Source organism: Trachypithecus francoisi, unplaced genomic scaffold, assembly GCF_009764315.1.
Source record: "Trachypithecus francoisi isolate TF-2019V2 unplaced genomic scaffold, Tfra_2.0 Lachesis_group8, whole genome shotgun sequence".
NCBI lineage: Eukaryota > Metazoa > Chordata > Mammalia > Primates > Cercopithecidae > Trachypithecus > Trachypithecus francoisi.
Genome location: NW_022681473.1, coordinates 116,963,102 through 116,984,759, shown reverse-complemented (window position 1 = coordinate 116,984,759; position 21,658 = coordinate 116,963,102). Strand labels below are relative to the sequence as shown.

The following is a 21,658-nucleotide window of genomic DNA, read 5'->3' as shown; positions in this document are numbered from 1 at the left end:
GAAACTGTACAAACACATGGAAATTAAGCAGTATACTCCTGAAAGACGGTAAGTCAATGAAGAGATTAAGAAGGAAATTGAAAAAATTTCTTGAAACAAATGATTATAGAAACAACATATCAAAACCTATGTGATACAATAAAAGCTGTACTAAAAGGGAAATGTATAGCTATAAGTACCTACATGAGAAACAAGAAAAACACCCTAGCAATGTATTTTAAAGAACTAGAAAAAGCAAGAATAAACCAAACCCAAATTAGTAGAAGAAAAAGCAATAATAAAAGATCAGAGCAGATACAAGTGAAATTGAAAAGAAAACACCGAAGATCAACAAAAGGAAAAGTTGGTTTTTTGAAAAGTTAAACAAAATTGACAAACCTTTAGCTAGACTAAGAGAAAAAAAAAGAAGACCCAAATAAAATCAGATATGAAATAGGAAACATTGCAACTGACACTGCAGAAATTCAAGGGATCATTAGTGGCTATTATGAGCAATTATATGCCAGTAAATTGGAAAATCTAGAATAAGTGGAGAAACTTCTAGACACGTTCAGCCTACCAAGATCAAACCATGAAGAAATCCAAAACCTGAACAGACCAATAACAAATAATGAGATAAAAATTATAAGAAAAAGTCTCCTAGCAAAGAAAAGCCCAGGACTCAATGACTTAACTGCTGAATTTTACCAAACATTTAATCAAAGAAGAACAACTACCAATTCTACTGTATTCAGAAAATAGAGGAGAGAATACTTCCAAACTGATTCTACAGAGCCAGTATTACACTGATACCAAAACCAATGACACGTCAAAAAAAGAAAACTACAGGCCAATATCACTGATGAATATTGATGCAAAAAAAATCTCAAAATACTAGCAAACCAAATTCAACAACACGTTAGCAAAGTCATTCATCATGGCTAAGTGGGATTTATCCCAGGGATGCAGGGATAGTTCAACATACACAAATCAATACATGCAATACATCATATCAACAGAGTGAAGCACAATACCATATGAACATTTCAATTAATGCTGAAAAAGCATTTGATAAAAATTCAACATCCCTTCTTGATAAAACCCCTCAAAAAATAGGTAAAGAAGGAGCATGTTTCAGCATAATAAAAGCCATATACTACAGACCCATAGCTAGCATCCTACTGAATGAGGAAAAACTGAAAGTCTGTTAAGATCAGGAACATGACAATGATGCCCACTTTTACCACTCTTCTTTAAACATGGTATTGGAAATTCTGGCTAGAGCAATCAGAAAAGAGAAAGAAATAAAGAGCACTCAAACTGAAGGAGAAGAAGAAGCCAAATTATCCTTGTTTGCAGGTGACATAATCTTATATTTGGAGATCCTAAATACTCCACCAAAAAACTATTTGAACTGATAAATTCAGTAAAGTGGCAGAATACAAAATTAACATGAAAAAATCAGTAGCATTTCTGTATCCCAACAGTGAACAATCTGAAAAAGAAATCAAGAAAGCAATCCCATTTGTAATAGCTGCAAATAAAATAAAATACCTAGGAATTAACCAAAGAAATGTAAGATCTTTATGATGAAAACTGTAAAACACTGATGCAAGACATGGAAGAGAACACAAATAAATGGAAAGGTATTCCACGTTCATGGATTGGGAGAGTCGATATTGTTGAAAATGTCCTTATTACCCAAACCAAACTACAGATTTAGTGCAATTCCTATCAAAATACCAATGACATACTTCACAGGAATAGAAAAAAATATGGTAATATTTATATGGAACTAAATAATAGCCATAGCAATCCTAAGCTAAAAGAACAAAACTGGAGGGATCACATTACCTGACTTCAAATTATATTACAGAGTTATAATAACCAAAACAGCGTGACATAAAAACAGACACATGAACCAGTGGAACAAAATAGAGAACCCGGAAACAAATCCACACACCTACAGTGAACTCATTTTTATCAAAGGTGCCAAGAGCATACACTGGGGAAATAACAGTCTCTTCAATAAATGGTGCTGGGAAAACTGGATATCCATGTGCAGAAGAATGAAACTAGACCCCTCTTTCTCACCTTATACAAAAATTAAGTCCAAATGGATTGAAGACTTAAATCTAAGACCTCAAATTATAAAACTACTAAAAAAAATTGGGAAAAATCTCCAGGAAAATTAGAGGGGCAAAGATTTCTTGAGTAATACCAGACAAGCATAGGCAACCAAGGCAAAAATGGACAATGGGATCACATCAAGTTTAAAAGCTTCTGCACAACAAAAGAAACAATCAGTAAAGTGAAAAGACAACCCACAGAATGGGAGAAAATATTTGCAAACTACCCATCTGACAAAGGATTAATAACCGGAATATATAAGGAGCTCAAACAACTCAAAGGAAAATAATAATTTGATTAACAAATGGGCAAAAGATCTGAATAGCCATTTCTTAAAAGAAGACATACAAATGGCGAGCAGGTATATAAAAGATGCTAAACATCATTGATCATCAGAGAAATGCAAATTAAAACTACAATGAGATGTTATCTCACCCTAGTTAAAATAGTTTTTATCCAAAAGACAGGCAGTAACAAATGTGGAGAAAAGGGAACCCTTTTATGCTGTCAGTGGGAATGTAAATGAACACAGCCACTATAGAGAACAGTTTGAGGGTCCTCAAAAACCTAAAAATAGAGCTATTATACAATACAGCAATCCTACTGCTGGATATATACCCAAAAGAAAGGAAATTCGTATATAGAAGGGATATCTGCACTCCCATGTTTGTTGTATCCCTGCTCACAATAGCCAAGATTTGTAAGCAGCCTAAGTGTTCATCAGCAGATGAACGGATAAAGAAAATGTGATACATATACACAATGGGGCAGTATTCAGCCATAAAAAAAGAATGAGATTCAGTCATTTGCAACAACATGGATGGAACTGGACGTTATTATATTAAGTGAAATAAGCCAAGCACAGAAAGATAAACTTTGCACATTCTCACTTATTTGTGGGATCTGAAAATCCAAACAATCGAAATTATGGAGACAGAGAGTAGAAGGATGGTTACCAGAGGCCAGAAAGGGTAATAAGCCGATGTTGGGGGGGAAATAGGGATGGTTAACGGGGACAAAAAATAGAAAGAATGAGTAAGACCTAGCATTTGATAGCACAACAGGCTGACTACAGTCAAAAATAATTTAAACGTACATTAAAAAATAACTAAAATACTCTAATTAGATTGTTTGCAACACAAAGGATAAATGCTTGAGGGGATGGATACCCCATTTACCCTGGTGAGATTATTACACATTGCATGTTTGTATCAAAATACGTACCCATAAATATATATACCTACTGTGTACCCACGAAAATTTAAAAAATGTATAATAGGCCTCAGTAAGACTCTCAGTAATCATCTGCAAACTTAGTAGGTGGATTGAGGCCATCCAGCTTAGTCTTCTATTTAACAACTAATCTTTGAGCTCATGATATTGTTGTATGTTGACTTTTAGCATAATTATCCCTATAAGCTGCACTTCTCAGCAAAAGTCATTTTTAAGGGATTTGTTCACTTTCCTTTTTTTTTTCAGTTGTCTTTCTAATGTATCAGTCAGTGGAAATATTTTTTCAAATATTAATTTACTCATCTTTTTCCTTGATCTATAAAGGATTTAAGATGATATACTTAGTATATTATAGATGAATGTTAATGAAAGATCTGATGCTTGTGTGGGTGTGTGTTTTGTATGTATATAGCCATTAGGTTGACAGATGTGTTCTGTGTCATTATGGGATTGTCCTCTTTGCAAAATGAGAGTTTTATTTTTTCAGTTATTTTCAACAGATTACAAGTACTATGAAAATTTCTAACCATCAAGTAAAATAATTTAAAAATTGACTAGAAATGCAAACCACTTTTACGCCATTTTAAGTCTTACTTATTATAAAGATCTCCAAAGCAATATATTCAGTAAAACTCAGGTTCCTCTTGTAATCCTGTAACATCCTTAAGTATGCATTGGGAAGATGACTGGTTTACCAAGCTTGATTCAAACATCATGGGTTACAACACTTAAATTTGCTTACAGTCTCATAAGGTAAGGTGGTGAGAAGATATCGGGGGAACCAGCCCCGAGTATTTTAATGTAGGTTCTTTTCTATTTTCCCTAAGTGTTGGCCAGTCTGAGAAACAAAGGGAAAGAGTACAAAAGAGAGAAATTTTAAAGCTGGGTGTCCAGGGGAGACATCACTTGTTGGCAGGTTCCATGATGCCCCCTGAGCCGCAAAACCAGCAGGTTTTTATTAGCAGTTTTCAAAGGGGAGGGAGTTTACGAATAGGATGTGGGTCACAGAGATCACATGCTTCACAAGACAATAAAATATCACAAGGCAAATGGGGGCAGAGTGAGATCAGAGGACCAAGGCAAAATTAGAATTGCTGCTGAAGTTTCATGTCCCACTGCGCAGGCATTGTCATTGATAAACATCTTAACAGGAAACAGGGTTCAAGAACAGAGAACTGGTCTGACTAAAATTTGAAATTCCTGACTAGGCAGGAATTTCCTAATCCTAGTAAGCCTGGGGGCGCTGCAGGAGACCAGGGCGTATTTCATCCCTTATCTACAACTGCATAAGACAAACAGTCCCGGAGCGGCCATTTTAGAGACCTCCCGCTGGGACTGCATTCTCTTTCCCAGGGCTATTCCTTCCTGAGAAAAAGAATTCAGTGATATTTCTCCCATTTGCTTTTGCAAGAAGAGAAATATGTCTTTGTTCTGCCCAGCCCCTCAGGCGGTCAGGCCTTATGGTTATCTCCCTTGTTCCCTGAAAATTGCAGTTATCCTGTTCTTTTTGGATACCCAGATTTCATATTGTTCATACACATGTTTTACAAACAATTAGTGCAGTTAACACAGTCATCACAGGGTCCTGAGGCGACATACATCCTCAGTTTATGAAGATGATGGGATTAAGAGATTAAAGACAGGCATAGGAAACCACAAGAGAAGTGATTGGGGAAGTGATAAATGTCCATGAAATCTTCACAATTTATTTTCAGAGATTGCAGTAAAGACAGGCATAAGAAATTATAAAAGTATTAATTTGGAGGACTAATAAATGTCCATGAAACCTTCAAAATTTATGTTCTTCTGCTATGGCTTCAGCTGGTCCTTCCGTTCAGGGTCCCTGACTTCCCGCAACAAGAAGAAAGTACAAAATTATGATGTTATTTGTAACACAACTCTTAGCTAAACTTCTGTTGAAATTTCCTAAAGATTATAAAGTATGTTTATAATAGATTATTTTGCCGTCAGCCTCTTGAGATATGCTTCTTTTTATGCTAAGTAAAATGTAACCTCTTGCCACAACTCAGATCTTTTCTCTTTATTGATTTCTAGTGTCTAAAAAGCACGGCAAGCTCATTACATTCTTACGAACATTCATGAAGTCTCGTCCAACAAAACAGAAGCTGAAGCAGCGGGGAATCTTGAAAGAGAGGGTGTTTGGTTGTGACCTGGGGGAGCACCTTCTAAATTCTGGTTTTGAAGGTAAAAGTAAAATGTGCAAGCTTATACTTTCAGTTTCTGACCTCTCCATATTGGTTCTCTATGACCAATTATGGAGTAGATTTAGGCAAATGATAACTGTTTCATTTCAGTTCAATGCATGTATTAAGCTTTCTCAGGTACTCAGTTCTGGGTGGAGCTGAGAATGAAAAGTCTACGAATGCACTTTGGCATCAGAGATGCTCATGTTCTGTTCCAGAAGAGTAGGACATTCACACGAAATATATTACAATCACCCTGTTATTTTGCCTTACTTTGTTTCTCCCTAGATAGCTTCTTCAGCCAGTTTTGCCACCCACATTTTATCCTAAAATATTTATCTAATTCTTCTTATGGAAAAAAAGCTGTCATAGTTTTGAGACATAAAATGCCAAAATCAATCTTCCAATTTTTTTGTTTTTAAAGAGACAGGGCCTTGCTTTGTCGCCCAAGCTGGAGTGCAGTGGCGTGATCATAGCTGACTGCAGCCTTGAATTCCTGAGCTCAGGCAGTCCTCCCAGAGTAACTGGGACTACAGGCATGTGCCAGTACACCTGGCTCATTTTTATTTTTCATTTTATTTTTTGTAGAGAATCTGTATTTTATTTTTTGTAGGAATCTATATTCCTTTCTTTATAAATTATGAATCAAGAATTTAGTTGTTGGATGGTGGGATGGATAGGAGGGAAAGAAAAATAGGAGTTTTCCTTTTATATTTTAAAATAGCACTTTCCTCTAGCATCTCCTTCAGAAATGCTAGAAGATGAAGGTAGGATCTACCTATGATGTTGTTAAACACCAGAAATAGGTGATTGTGAAATTCCAAATTAGTATGGGAAATACCCATTGTGCCTTTTGAGAATACCATTAGTGAAAAACAATGGTAAAGTTATACTAATAATACTGAGTTGATAGTATCAAGTTCAAGTTAAAGTCTTACTTGTTGTTAAAAGAATATCAATGGACTTAGGAATTTAATGCAAACTGTACCGTGTTTCTTGAGAGAGTAGACAAAATGTTATTTCAAACAGATGTTATTCCCAAATTAATACCAACTTAATGCAGATCCCTAAAAAACAAAAACAAAAAAACCCCTGAGGATTACTTTTGCAGCTAAATGCACATGGAAAACTCAACCAGTGACAATGTCAAAGAAAAAAATCAGTGATAGGATGGGAGTTTTACTAGTTTTACTATATATTAAAACAATATTCAAAACTAGAAAAGCAGAGTTTTCACTGTGTGCGGTAGCGCATGCCTGCAATCCCAGCACTTTGGGAGTCTGAGGCAGGCAGATAGCTTGAGCCTAGGAGTTCGAGATCAGCCTACACAACATGGCAAGACCTGGTCTCTACCAGAAATACAAAAATTAGCCAGCGCAGTAGTATGCAGCTGTAATCCCAGTTACTTGAGAGGCTGAGGTGGGAGAATCACCTGAGATTGGGAGGCAGGGGTTGCAGTAAGCTGATTTCACACCACTGCACTCCAGCCTGGGTGACAGAGCAAGACCTTGTCTCAAAAAAAAAAAAAAATTTTTTTAAAGGCAGAGTTCTGTGCAGAGAATGAAATGTGAGTGAAACAGCTTAGAGTGTTCGGAAATAGTTGTTACTATACATAAGAATCCATTGTGAAAAAAGTATGGTTTTAGAACTATGTCACATGGAAGAGCTATTTATAATACATATTGAGATAATTAAATAGCAGTTTTGAAAAAAATTCACACTTCATCATCCTGAAAATAAACTTCAAAAGTATAAGTTAACCATTTTAAACTTATAAAATTGCCAATGTGAACTGATTTTGTTTTGAGATAAAATAAATAGCTTTCTCAAATTTAAACAAAAAACATAAAGAGATGCTTAAATATATATATATACACTTTTCATATAATGAAAAATAACAATGTAGAGGGAGAGGTACCATAGACCAGGAAATATAATCATTTTTTGAATATGATGAAATGCTACTATTATAGTGTATGAGAATATCATTTCAGATTTTTTAGAAGATTAAAGTTCCTGAGTAAAAGAATGGAGAAAAGATACAAACATTACCCAGAAAAATGTTTATCCTATTTGTAATCATGGAAATATATCTTTAGGCAATTTTGAAATACCATTTTACTTTGGTAAATATTAAAATAACAAAGCTATTTTTCTAAATTATGATATCCAGTGCCATAAATATAGCAGTGATTTTTACCAGTAGGTTTGGAATCATTGGTTTCAGGAAGTTCTGAGTTAGCACTACCTTTTTGGAAAACACTTGACATTTCATAGCAAGACACTTTATAGTGTTCCTTTCATCTAAGGAATCCATCCTTAGGGACTTATCTTAATGTTATAATTAAATAGAAATAAAAGTGTTCATCATAGCATAATGTATGAGAACAAAGAAAATGAAATACCCAACTTTGGGAGAATGTTCTTTTTTGAAATGGAGTTTCACTCTGTCATCCAGACTGGAATGCAGTGGCACAATCTCAGCTCACTGCAACCTCTGCCTCCTGGGCGCAAGCTGTCCTCCTGCCTCAGCTTCCTGAATAGCTGGGACTATAGGCATGCACCACCACACCCAGCTAATTTTTGTATTTTTTTTGTAGAGGTGGGATTTTGCCATGTTGGCCAGGCTGATCTCGAACTCCTGGACTCAAGTGACCCACCCACCTCGGCCTCCCAAAATGCTGGGATTACAAGCGTGAGCCACCAGACCCATACGGGGGAATGTTCTATAAATGCTGAAGCTATTAAAAATTTTAAGTTTGGGCTGGGTGAGATGGCTTATGCCTGTTATCCTAGTATTTTGGGAGGCCAAGTTAGGAGGATCGCTGGAGGCCGGGAGTTTACACCAGCCTGGGCAGCATAGCAAAACCCCATTTATACAGGAAAAAAAACCAAAACGAGCTGTGCATGGTGGCACACACCCGTACTCTTAGCTAGTTCAGAGGCTGAGGTCAGGGGATTGCTGGACCCCAGGAGTTGGAGACTACAGTAAGCTATCATCCTGCCACTGCACTCCAGCCTGGGCAACAGGGCAAAACCCTGTCTCTAAATAAATAAATCAAATAAGTTTGAATACAATGTAGGAACCTGAAAAATATTATCTATAAATAGTAGATACAACTTTTGAAAGTCTGGATACTTAGGTGATATGAAAAATGAATATAATTATAGTAAAGTATTAGAGAATATTGTTTAGATTTTTTTCTTAGTTGTCTTGCTTTTTCAGTTAAAAAAATTAGAGGAATATTGGAAATGAATTTAATAATTCATTAATCCCTCTTTGCCAAGTTAAACGCAAATGACTAGAAAAAAATTAACTTGTGACATTAAAGTGTAGTTGAAATTCAGTAAACCTTAGGAGCCAGAAACCTCGAAGACCAAGGTCAGATATATTATACTTGGCATATTAAAATAATTTCCTGTTTCATCAGGGTTGGTAATAAATGAATAAATATTCATAAGACGGATATTCATTTGAATATTCAAATGAAGCCTAAATTAGCAGGAGAAGGGAAACCTTTGAAGTTTATTAACTAAAATTTTAATTAGGAAATAAAACTTTTTAAATAACCAAGTGATTTAGTAGTTTGTCTTTGATTTAATGAATATGTGAGGAATTTCAGTTTTTTCGGATTTTAAGACTTCATAGGGAGCTGGGTGTGGTGGCTCATGCCTGTAATCTTAGCTCTTTGGGAAGCCAAGATGGGAAGAGCACCTGAGCCTAGGAGTTTGAGACCAGCCTGGGAAACATGGCATGTTTAATGACATGTAACATGTTAAACCTTGCTTAGATGTGATCATTAATATGAAAAAAAGGCCTGGCGCGGTGGCTCACTCCTGTAATCCCAGCACTTTGGGAGGCTGAGACAGGCAGATTACCTGAGGTCAGGAGTTCAAGTCCATCCTGGCCAATATGGTGAAATCCTGTCTCTACTAAAAATACAAAAATTGGCCGGGCGTGGTGGCCTATGCCTGTAATCCTAGCTACTCAGGAGGCTGAGGCAGGAGAATTGCTTGAACCTGGGAGGTGGAGGTTGCAGTGAGCCAAGATCTCACCATCACGTCTGGGTGACAAGAGCAAGACTCCATCTCAAAAAAAAAGAAAAAGAAATTGAAAGAGAGTTTTCCAATTTGTCCTGCCATGCTCATTAGCTTTCAAATATCAATTCAATTTTAGTTGTACTTAGAAGTTTCAGTTATGTTTCCATTCTTCATAAGGTTATACATAATTGTGAGGAGAGATGAGACACATACAGTGTATATAATATTGATATGTATCATACAATTGTCTTTCTCAAAGTTTAGACTTTAACATAGTGTCTTTACCCTAAACAAAATTAACCTTGCACTAGATTTTTCTGAGAAGGAAGCTCATATCAAAATTACATTTTATGTGCTTGCTTCGACAGCACATATACTAAAATTTGAACAATACAGAGATAAGCGTGACCCCTGCACAAAAATGACACACAAATTCGTGAAGTATTCCATATAAAATAAAAATCGTTTAAAAACTATGTTTTGGTAAGTGGTTAATTCTCTGAATATTTCCTAGTGAAAAATCAGCTTTATAGAGAGATTATCCTGTTATACTTTCTGAACTTCTGAGTACCTCTCTGTTGGAGCAAGTGACAAACTTGACCTGTGTCTTCTGTTCAAAGTGTTGTAAGAAGTCACATAGGAACCTGACAAGGCCATTGCCTTTTTATTCTTTTATGTGTGGTCCCTGGTGCTCAATCAGGATTCAGGATAATCATACAGAGTTTTAGCTATCACAAAGCAGTGTTTATAATGGAGTTTATTAAACATTATGTCACAGTTATTTGTGGAACTGATTGTTTAAAAATCTGCCCACACAAAAAAGAAATAAATAAAAATCTGCGTACATAGCACCTGTTTTGAGCATAGATTATACTCATATGTCATTTACTTTGGCATCCTTTTGTTTTATTTTGTTTTGTTTTGTTTTGTTTTGTTTTGTCATGGAGTTTTGCTCTTGTGGCCCAGGCTGGAGTGCAATGGCACTATCTCGGCTCACTGCAACCTCTGCCTCCCAGGTTCAAGCGATTCTCCTGCCTCAGCCTCCTGAGTAGCTGGGATTACAAGCGCCCACCACCATGCCTAGCTAATTTTTTTTTTTTTCTGTATTTTTTGGTAGAGACAGGGTTTCACCATATTGGCCAGGCTGGTCTTGAACTCCTGACCTCAGGTGATCCACCTGTCTCAGCCCCCAAAGTGCTGGGATTACAGGCATGAGCCCCTGCCCCCAGCCTACTTTGGCATCCCTAACTATAGCTTTAAAATGTTTTTGTTGTTGTTGTTGTTGTGACGTTAATGTCTTTTTCTGGTATCATTGATCTTTTTTCATAAGACTTAGTATTTTTTTTTTTTTTTTTTTTTTTGCTGTACATATTTAAAACTGAATTTCGTTAAAAATTTGAATTGAGATCACTAAAACAAAATAGTGAGAGGTTTATATAAAACTAGGTAAAATTATGTTTGGTACAAAATATTACAAATATTTTGAAACCCTCGGAGAGGATTCTCTGTTGCCTGAACATATTTCTGTGTTGTGGTATATGCACAAAATTTTAGATCAGAGAACCGTAGGAAAAGGCAAGGCCCAAATAACCCCAGAAATTAATCCTTTAGGTAGTCGTATTAGGTAGAATCATGATGCACATTCTAATAAGTAACACTGTACTTGTGTCCCTTTAGCCTGGAAACCACTTCCCTGAAACTGAAACTGAGTTTTTTCATCTGTATCTGTAATGCTTTCATGATGCCTGGAAAATAGAAGAGATTTAATAAATACATGATTGATGAGTGAGTGAGCAAGTGGATGAATGAAGAGAAAAGAGCCGAAACGAAACCAAAACTGTCCAGAAAAAAAAATCAAAGATCAATTCTTGTCATACTTATTTCTTACTTCTTTTAGCTATATTCTAGTTTTAAGGATCATCGATTTTAATTTAAATATATACTTCTTATTCTGTTGTCATATGATGATATTTTTAAAACTAAGAATGTAAAATGAAAGTAAATCAGAAGTGTATTATGTGGAGAATGTGGGAATGATTCTGAAAATCGTACCGTCTTTTGGAGGAAGCATTTTGGAGGTTTCTAATGTTATATTTTGACTGGGTTATTATTTGGTGTGCATTTGGCTGATTTGTTAGATGGTTTGGGGGTAGCTAGCAAAGTGCTTTTTTTTAAAACTAGGATTTTTTTTTTACAAAACATCATATATTGGATTCTTATACTGCTTTCCTACTCTTTCGTACAAAAATAAAACAGATCTTTTCTCCTTTTTTCTTCAGACATTGTTTTTCAGTTTCTGCTCTCCTTTCTTCAAGATTCAAGTTTATGCTTTTCTTTCATTTTGCCACCCATTTATATTAAATGACTCATTTGTCTCCCTTAAGCTTATAAGTAATAGTTATGTAATTTTGTTTATTAAGCTCATTATGTGATTGTTGTGTAGACATTCAGTCCTTCTACTCAGGGAACACAAAATATAAGAAAACGATTCAGATGCTTGCTATGAAGTATTACGAGTGTAGATACTTGGTCATATTATCAGGAAAAGACCTCTAATTCTCCATATTTTCAATATTTTCCTACTTATTTGGAAGAATAAACAGATATGAATCTAATAACATATAAATATACACATCCAATGAAAATTACCAATGCTTTTTTTTTAATAAAGGGTAGCTTATTTTTATGAAAAATGTATGTGTGCTGGGAGAGCCTGATAATATGGAAATAAAATACTGTGCTCTGAAGGGTTTTTCTCGAAGACAAACCTTCTGTGTACCTGGGTGAATTAGCATGCTAATTTGGAGCATATATGATGAGAAGCATCTTCTCAGTGCTTTACAGGAAAGAATTTTAACTATTTTCCTAAGAATGATGTTAATTATCCCAGTAATCTCTAAATATACCCTTTGAAGCAGGTGACTGAAATTTTCTAGCCCCAAATTTTATTATTCCACTTCCAGTTTTTAAAATTGAAACCTAAGACACCAAGGTTATCATTGGTGGGACAATGTTAGAAATAGAACCCAAGCTTTTATAAAGATACTATATATTTTGCATATCATTTCGACACAAAGGTTGCTTCTAATGTCAATTAAATCCACAAGAAGTACCCAGCAATTCTACCTGCCCTTCATCTTTACTACATAAACATAACCTGTTCTTGTTACGAAAGTCTTGAATATTTTTAGAGGCAGAAAGCATATAGTTGAAAATGTATTCATATGAACAAGTTCCATATGAAAACTAAGGTTCCTTCCCAGCTAACTTGACCAGATAATGACTATTTCAGGCTCTCGGGGCACTGGTAAATTAATTCACTTGCTAATTTTACACATTGTGTCAGGACGGTGTTCCTGAGTTTTAAATATACAAAGATGAATGATGCATGGTTTTGCTCCTGAAGAACCTGCAGTCAGAAAAGGGTAATAATTGTATAAACAAATAAATGATAATTTGAAATATTGTTCTATGAGCATATGGAACATAGTGCTCAGCCACGTCTACTGGTGGATATTCAGTGAAGGCTCGCTTAAAAGTGAGAGTTTAGGCCCGGCGTGGTGGCTCACACCTGTAATCCCAGTACTTTGGGAGTCCAAGGCAGGCGGATCACGAGGTCAGGAGATCGAGACCATTCTGGCTCACACGGTGAAACCCAGTCTCTACTAAAAAATACAAAAAAAAATTAACCGGGCGTGGTGGCGGGCACCTGTAGTCCCCAGCTACTCGGGAGGCTGAGGTAGGAGAATGTCGTGAACCCGGGAGGTGGAGCTTGCAGTGAGCCGAGATCATGCCACTGCACTCCAGCCTGAGCGACAGAGCGAGACTCCGTCTCAAAAAATAAAAACAAAAATAAAAATAAAGAAGTGATAGTTTAGCTGGATTTTGAACAATAGACAAGAATTTTCTATATGAAGAGGGTTATGGGAGAGAGTCCAGCTAGAGGAAATTGTTTTGTGAAGAAGTCATAGGATGATTGGTTTGTATGGCAAAAGGTAACACTTCACTTGGCCTAGAGTTGTACACCATGGAATACTATGCAGCCATAAAAAAAGATGAGTTCATGTCCTTTGCAGGGACATAGGTGAAGCTGGAAGCCATCATTCTCAGCAAACTATCACAAGAACAGAAAACCAAACACCACATCTTCTCACTCATAAGTGGGAGTTGAACAGTGAGAACACATGGACATAGGGAGGGGAACATCACACGCCAGGGCCTGTCACAGGGTGGGGGGGCCAGGGGGGTGGGGGGCTAGGGGAGGGATAACATTAGGAGAAATACCCAGTGTGGATGACAAGTTGATGGGTACAGCAAACCACCATGGCACGTGTATACTTATGTAACAAAACTGCATGTTCTGCACATCTACCCCAGAACTTAAAGTATAATAAGAAAAAATATATATATAGTGTGTATATATATATATATCTTATCTATATATCTATATAATAAAAAAGGTGTGTGTGTGTGTGTATGTGTTTGTGTGTGAAATAAAACAAAATCATCGGCTCTGTACTTGGACTGCCTGAGCTGGAATCTCTCACTTCTGCCACTGTTTCCTGCCTGCCCTTGGGTAAAACTTACTCTAAGATAAATTTTCTTCTCTGTAAAAACGGGAATGTGATAGTACTTTCCTTGTAGGATTTCTCTGAAAATCAGAGAGTATCCATTGTAAAGTTCTTAGCATGGCATATATTTAGTACTTAATACTATCAGCTGCTGGTTTTTGTTTTCTGATTTATTTTTTAATCAAAGATAAGGAGGTTAAGTTTTAAATGTTGTTATAGGATCTGACAGAATTTAAAGATGGACTCCAGGAAGGACAGCAAAAGTCAGGAAAACCAAGGAAAAGTTGGTTGTAATAATAAAGGAATGACAATATACTGTTAATGAAATACATTCACTAAAATTATCTAATTAAAATGTCTTATTTGTTTCATTTGCCACTCTGAATGTTTCATCTCTAGTATAGTAGCTCTTTGCAGACCAAATTTTCCAAGCATTTCTTTTCAAGAATTTTAACTAACCCTATCAAACGATCGTACTAAAGTCTGTAAACTCATCAATCTGCATTGCAAAACAACTAACATTAAATTCTCAGCTATTATAAATGTTTGAATGGTTATAAAATTTTGTATCATATACTTTGAAAATTCTGTTCTATTCTGCATGCCCCATCATAGCTCTCCAGTGTATATTCATGGAGCTAACCAGAGAGAGTGCCCTTTGTCATGAGCTGATAATATAAAGGCAAAATGTCAGTAAAGTTAATGTAAATATGGCCAGGAAGTTACAAGATTCTATCTATTTGAAATTGCCTTGGCCTTTGTATTATATTGGTGTTTTGTTTATTGAATAAAGTCAGAATTTGCATTAACTATGAAAATATAGAAGATACTTTTTTAGAAGCAAAACTTTGCAGCACTTATAAGCAATTATATTGTTGAGATTTAACTTTATATATTCATTTGCTGTATCTGAAAGTCAGCTGAACAGCTGTATTTCTTTAAAATCTGGCATGGTGTTAGGACTAAACAGTTCACTCTACTGTAATGTGTAACTGTAACATGATCTAAATGAGTCTACTGCAGAAGAGAGTCTGTCCTAATAATGTATGAACTCTTTTACTCAGTTAAATATCATGACATAGAACCAGTCTTGATTATTCAGGAATTAGTTATCTAGTTCAAGTGGGAAATTAAATAAATATACCCTCATCATTTTTTGTAGTGGATTAATTTTTGCCCCTTTTAACTTTAATTTACAAATTTTATTTTGCTTTTGTGAACTAAGACTATCTTATTTTTTGGTGACTTTGGTTCCAATGAATACTACCAATTTAATCTATTTCTTTAAAAATCCTCTTTAGTGCCCCAGGTTCTTCAAAGCTGCACAGCATTCATTGAGAGATATGGCATTGTGGATGGAATATATCGTCTTTCTGGTGTTGCCTCCAATATCCAGAGACTACGGTAAAATCTTACATGGCACTTTTTCACTCAACTAATTAAAATGAAAATATTTTAAAATGGATTCACTTACTTTGGTAACCTATTTTCATTAAAGATAATTTAGATAAAATAGGAAACAATATCTGTGTTATTCTCTGTGTATACTTTTCTAAATGGCATTTTTTTCATCTAGTATCAGAGAACCGTGCACCTTAATCTCTTCAGTACTTGTAGTTTGTCTCTTTATAATGTTTGAAGATTTTAGCAAATTGAGTTTGAACCAATGACAGCCATGAGAGAGAAAATTTGCATTATAATAGAATTATTATTTAGGTGTTAATTAAAATGGATGGGAATGGAACATTTTATAAACTCCTTTGACCCTGATTCTGTGTATATGTTCAAGTATGCATCTCTACATATTTCACGTCCTCCCCAAATCTTCTCTGAGACAAAAACAGTGACAAACTCTGTGCCAGCAATATTTTATTTTTGCTTAATCTCTTGGATTCCAGATTGTTCTTGATATGCCATTACCCTTTCTTTTTTACTGTAGTACATGGTAACTGCCATTATTCTGTAGAGATTTTAATATTTTAATGGATCACAGAACCCATCTCGGTTTTGGGGAATATATGGCTTGAAAAATACATAAATTAGTTCTTGTACTAAAGACAGTTTCAGTCTTCAGTTTAAGACAAAGTAAATCTTATATTCATATTGTACACACACATTAATCCTCTAGGTGGATGGTAAGTGGTCTCATGCCTGTGGATTAGTATTAATTAACCTCCTGGAGAGTGAGCTTAATCTCCCTTAGTATTCTGTGTACAACTTTTATTTTACTTCATTCTAATTATACACATTTTCCTGCCTATTAAAATTTGTTGTTAGCTAGGAATTGCTTTATGTTGTTTCTGACTTTTTTTATCCTGCTTCAGGAAAACATTTCTGTGTTGTACAATTTGTATCTGAGGAATTTCTGTTCATAAGTTTTCATGGATCCATTGCCATTCAATGCTCTTCTCTGGAATTGCCAAAATACTGGATATTCAAGGCATTAGCAATTAGGAGTCCTGTTTTCAGACTGTTGTACTATAAGAGCTGTTCATTCATATGTATCTCAGAGGCTATTGTTCATTTTAATATTAAAGCTGTGCCCTTAATTTCCACATGGAAAGACATGTGTCTTGTACTAAGACATCCAGTTATTGCTGAAGTCCAAACACAACTTAAATGAAATATAATAAATGGAAGATGATTGCAACTCACTGAGATAGAGCTGAACACTTTTGGGGCTTATGCTTTCTGTTTTTAAGACACATATTTGCTCTCCTCAATCAAGCAATTTTCTTGTCCTCTTCTATGTCAGCCATGAATTTGACTCTGAGCACGTCCCCGACCTGACGAAAGAACCGTATGTTCAAGACATCCATTCTGTGGGCTCCCTATGTAAGCTGTACTTCCGGGAACTCCCAAACCCTCTGCTTACCTACCAGCTGTATGAGAAATTTTCTGTGAGTACAGGCTACTTTTGAATCTAATTCTTTGTGGAACTTTACTGTGCTTTTGTTCAAAACACGTGACCATTGGTTTGGTCACATGTAAGAAATAGTTCTGTGACCGAAATGACTCCTTAAAAAAAAGAAATATTGCCAGCTAGTCAGTAGTCTTTGCTGTTTTCACATTGTCATTCTGTGCTTTCTGACTTTGAGCTGCTAGTCTTGTCACCCTTAGTACTGATTACCATCAAGCCTTTTAAAAATTAGTTTCGTAGACCTCAGTGTTCACACTGTGTGGAAACCGTTGACTTCCTTAATACAATGTTGTGTTTCCTCGCCATTTCGCATCCAAGAGCAAAGCAAGTTGATCTCAGAGTGAAAACTGAATTGTAAGTGAAGAACTTTCATTGTTACCAACAGAGCTCACTGGTTTATTTTGTACTGTAACTGTTCTAGGATGCAGTTTCAGCAGCAACAGACGAAGAAAGGCTGATAAAAATCCACGATGTCATCCAGCAGCTCCCCCCACCACACTACAGGTCAGCCACAGTGGGTAAATACCAGGCAGAGGTAGAAGTCAGTTGACCTGTAAACGTTTTTTTTTTTTTCCCTTTGAATTTCTATTTAAACTTCCTTGGAGTTCTAATTAAACTTCCATTATATACACACACACACACACACACACTAGATGTATGTGTACGTGTATATATATATATATATATGTTTATGTATAGATATTCATTTGTCCTTAGATCCCCAGGGCCTGGCACACTGCTTAGCATTCTATAAGTACTTAAAGGTTGAATGAATGAATGAATGGATGGACAAAAGGATGGCTGACTAAACTTGGGGGTTTTTTGTTTGTTTTAGTTTCTTTGGTTTTATTGTTGTTGCTACTTTTTAAAACCTAATTTGATTTGTGTGTTAGTTTGGACTCTTGGAAATATTTGTGCTATGTCTGAGAAAGCCAGAATAAAATTGAAGGTTACTTTGCCAGTTAGAAAAAGAAAACAGTAGAAACTAGATTCTAGTGTGCAAAGAAACAAAAGATACATTTTAAAATTCCAGTTATTGACAAGAAATTAAATTCAGCAGATGTTCTAGTAATATGCAAATTAAGTAATTTTTTTTTTTCAAAATGACATTGCTTATGTATATGTTTCAAAAATCAGTACTATAGGCCAGGTGCCGTGGCTCATACCTGTAATCCCAGCACTTTGGGAGGCCGAGGTGAGTGGATGACCTGAGGTGAGGAGTTCGAGACCAGCCTGGCCAACATGGAGAAACCCCATGTGTACTAAAAATACAAAATTAGCCGGGCATTGTAGCGTGTGCCTATAATCCCAATTACTTGGACGCTGAGGCAGGAGAATCGCTTGAACTTGGGAAGTGGAGGTTGCAGTGAGCCGAGATCGTGCCACTGCACTCCAGCTGGACAACAAAGCGAGACTCCATAAAAAAAAAAAAAAAATTCTAATTGTGGTTTCTGTTTAATGTTTATCACCTTTGCACCATCATAAATGTCAAAAAATCATGAATTGAACCGTTGTAAGTTGGAGACTATCTGTATGCAGTCTTTCTAAAACATAAGGTACTTGAGGTCATGAATTCTGTCTTGTTTATCACTGTATTTCCAGAATAGAGTCTTGCAGATAGATGTTCAATAATATACACTGCATATATATTTTATATCTTCTGTACACTATTTTATAGCTTGACTATAGATACTTAAATGTATATATATCCTAATAATCCTCTTTGCCTGTCTTCTAATATATATTATATTACTTACCATGCATATATGCCCTACCTGGATTTTATACCTTGTCTGCTATTAATGTGTACATGTATATCTCCTGATTTATAATGTATACAATATATTGTGTTACTCTTTTCTTCACTATAACTTATATGTGTGTGTATCTCCTACTTTATATATCTTTTGGTGGACTTTTTATCCAAAATTTTAACATCAACATTTCTGAATTCCTCAGATGTTCTTGAAAAGCGTAATTTTCAATCGTGTTCTCTCATTTGGATATGCCATATGTTGTTTAACCTTTCACAATTTGCATATTTAATCTACGTATATGGTGGTATGGGGTCTTTCCTTTTTCCTTTTTTTTGAGGCAGGGTTTCACTCTGTTACCCAGGCTGGAGTGCAGTGTCACAATCTTGGCTCCCTGCAACCTCTGCCTCCCAGGCTCAAGTGATTCTCCCACCTCAGCTCCCCAAGTAGCCAGCACCACTGGCACAAACCACCATGTCCAGCTAATTTTTTGTATTTTTGGTAGAGATGGGGTTTTGCCATGTTGCCTAGGCTGGTCTCAAACTCCTGATCTCAGGGGATCCACCCACCTCAGCATCCCAAAGTGCTGGGATTACAGGTGTGAGCCACTGTGCCCGGCCTTCCTTTTCCGATTTTGAATATTACTATGAGGGCCATCCTTTTATGTGGAATCTAGATTATGTTTTTTATTACAGGATAATGACCTGGCAGTGAAATTCTGGAAATCTAAATTTTATTCTCAATATTAGACTACAATATCCAAATTACATTCCAGGTTGCGAAGTTTTATGCAATTCGCAGTCTCATCTGCTGAATATCAAAGTGCTCATTTTGTGGAATCCTAAAATTCTACATTAACTTTTAAAAACGCCTTTATAATTAGATAGGCAAACCAAATAGATGTCTTTGGTTTTTTAAATTTGCAATTCTTATAAAATACATTTCTGAAGTCCTTTAATCATTCCCTTCATTCACCTTCCTCGAGTAATAAAATTTTACATGGTTTTCTAAATACATTTCTCAAGCTTCTCACCTCTATGTCATACCCAGGCCAACCTCACTTTGGTTTATCTTTCCTTACTTAATTATATACAGGAGAGACAGAGAATTACCATTTTAACTGTAAAGCAACTGCAGTGCCCTTGAATGTGCAGGCACTTTGGAACCACTCTGACCTTGATTTGAAATGCAGCACTACCACTGCTAGTCTGTGGAACCCCGGCAACCTTGACTTTGTCCTTGGTACAAGGGGAATGGTAATCTTGTGCTTGTTAGAGCTCTTACAAGAATTAAATGAGACTGCTGGTAAAAGCCTCTTGAACAATGCCTAATGCCGAGTCTAAGTGTTATATTCCTTTTCCTCTCAAATTCATGTTAGGTCCATCTCAATCTTTGTGGTTCATTGTAGACCACATTTTATCTTTTATTACTGTTTCATGTAATAAAGCCTTGTATTTCTGTCTCCCATTCATTGTCCCTTTTTTTGTGTGTGTGTGAGACAGGGTCTCACTCTGTCACCCAGGCTGGAGTGCAGTGGCATGATGACAGCTCACTGCAGCCTCAGCCTTCCTGGGCTGAAGCAATCCTCCTGCCTTAGCCTCCCGAGTAGCTGGCACTACAGGCATGCACCACCACACCGAGCTAATTGTTTTTATCCTTTTTGTAGACATGGGGTTTCACTGTGTTCCCCAGGCTGTTCTTGAACGAGTTCAAGTAATCTGTCTGCCTCAGCCTCCCAGACTGCTGAGATTACAGGCATGAGCCATCACACCCAGCCCATTGTCTTTAATAGTTTTACCCTGGGTACTGTTAGGTAGGACACTTTGAGACATGCTAGGTAATAGATAATACCTCTGTGTATGCATGCACGCATGCGCGCAAGCACACACATACATGCACACACACACTCGGCACTTACCTGATTTAACTTACATTTAAGCTGCTCATGTTTTGTTCTCAGAAATACTCTTCCCTGTTGTTTAATCTCAATATATATGGAATTGTTTAAGTAAAGCAAATTTTAAGTAGTCAAGATAAACCAGAATATGAGTATTTGAATTAGGCTCTTTATTTCAAAAGCATATCCTTTGCTCAAATATTCTCCCCTTAATGCCTATTGGAATTTTTCTTTTAACTGTTTTTAGACTTTTGAGACATTACTGTTTTCTTTCATAGAAGTGTTGAAGTCCTTTCCTGTTAGTGTGTCTGCTGCAAGTAGAATGGCGTAACTTCAAAATGTTATTTGTTCCAGAAACTAGCTTTGGTGAAGGATTCACTTCTAATAAGTAATATTTCAACCTGTTAAGCAGGAAAAAAGTTTTCTTGGGTTTGTACAGTCCCTTTCTTCATTTTGCTATTGCAAACTTAGAAATTAATTAGTAGATTTTTATGTTCTATACTGCTCCATCATGTTTCTTTCTGTTAATATGTTGTGTTTTATTTTCAGAACACTGGAGTTCCTGATGAGACATTTGTCTCTTCTAGCTGACTATTGTTCCATCACAAATATGCATGCAAAAAATCTAGCAATTGTTTGGGCTCCAAACCTGTTAAGGTAATTTGCATTTCACTTATGACTTTTAGTACAACTAATCCTAAATAAAAGGCTGATTCATCAGTGTTCCTTAAGGAAATTTTTAAAAGATAAAACAAATCTGTTCTTTTTATTTGCGTCTCCCTAAAACAGGCAACTGGGCCTTACCTCAGGGACAGTAAAAGTATGATTTCTGGGGGCTGGGCGCAGTGGCTAACACCTGTAATCCCAGCACTTTGGGAGGCCGAGGCAGGCGGATCATGAGGTCAGGAGATCGAGACCATCCTGGCTAA

At 36.1% G+C, this 21,658-nt stretch overlaps 1 protein-coding gene and 1 non-coding gene across 6 annotated transcripts in view; both read left to right on the top strand.

Moving 5' to 3' along the window:
- The window catches only part of ARHGAP32 (Rho GTPase activating protein 32), a 310,104-nt gene that overhangs the window by 270,310 nt on the left and 18,136 nt on the right, over positions 1–21,658 (top strand). For all 5 annotated transcript variants that reach the window (XM_033208053.1, XM_033208055.1, XM_033208054.1 and 2 more), the window contains 5 exons: positions 5,398–5,547; positions 15,460–15,562; positions 16,914–17,058; positions 17,500–17,582; positions 21,279–21,386. In XM_033208053.1, the coding sequence (XP_033063944.1) occupies positions 5,398–5,547; positions 15,460–15,562; positions 16,914–17,058; positions 17,500–17,582; positions 21,279–21,386 (589 nt within the window). The remainder of the gene's footprint in view (positions 1–5,397; positions 5,548–15,459; positions 15,563–16,913; positions 17,059–17,499; positions 17,583–21,278; positions 21,387–21,658) is intronic.
- LOC117081821 lies at positions 9,940–10,043 on the top strand. The gene has a single exon (XR_004436303.1). It is a non-coding gene; the product is annotated as a U6 spliceosomal RNA (small nuclear RNA).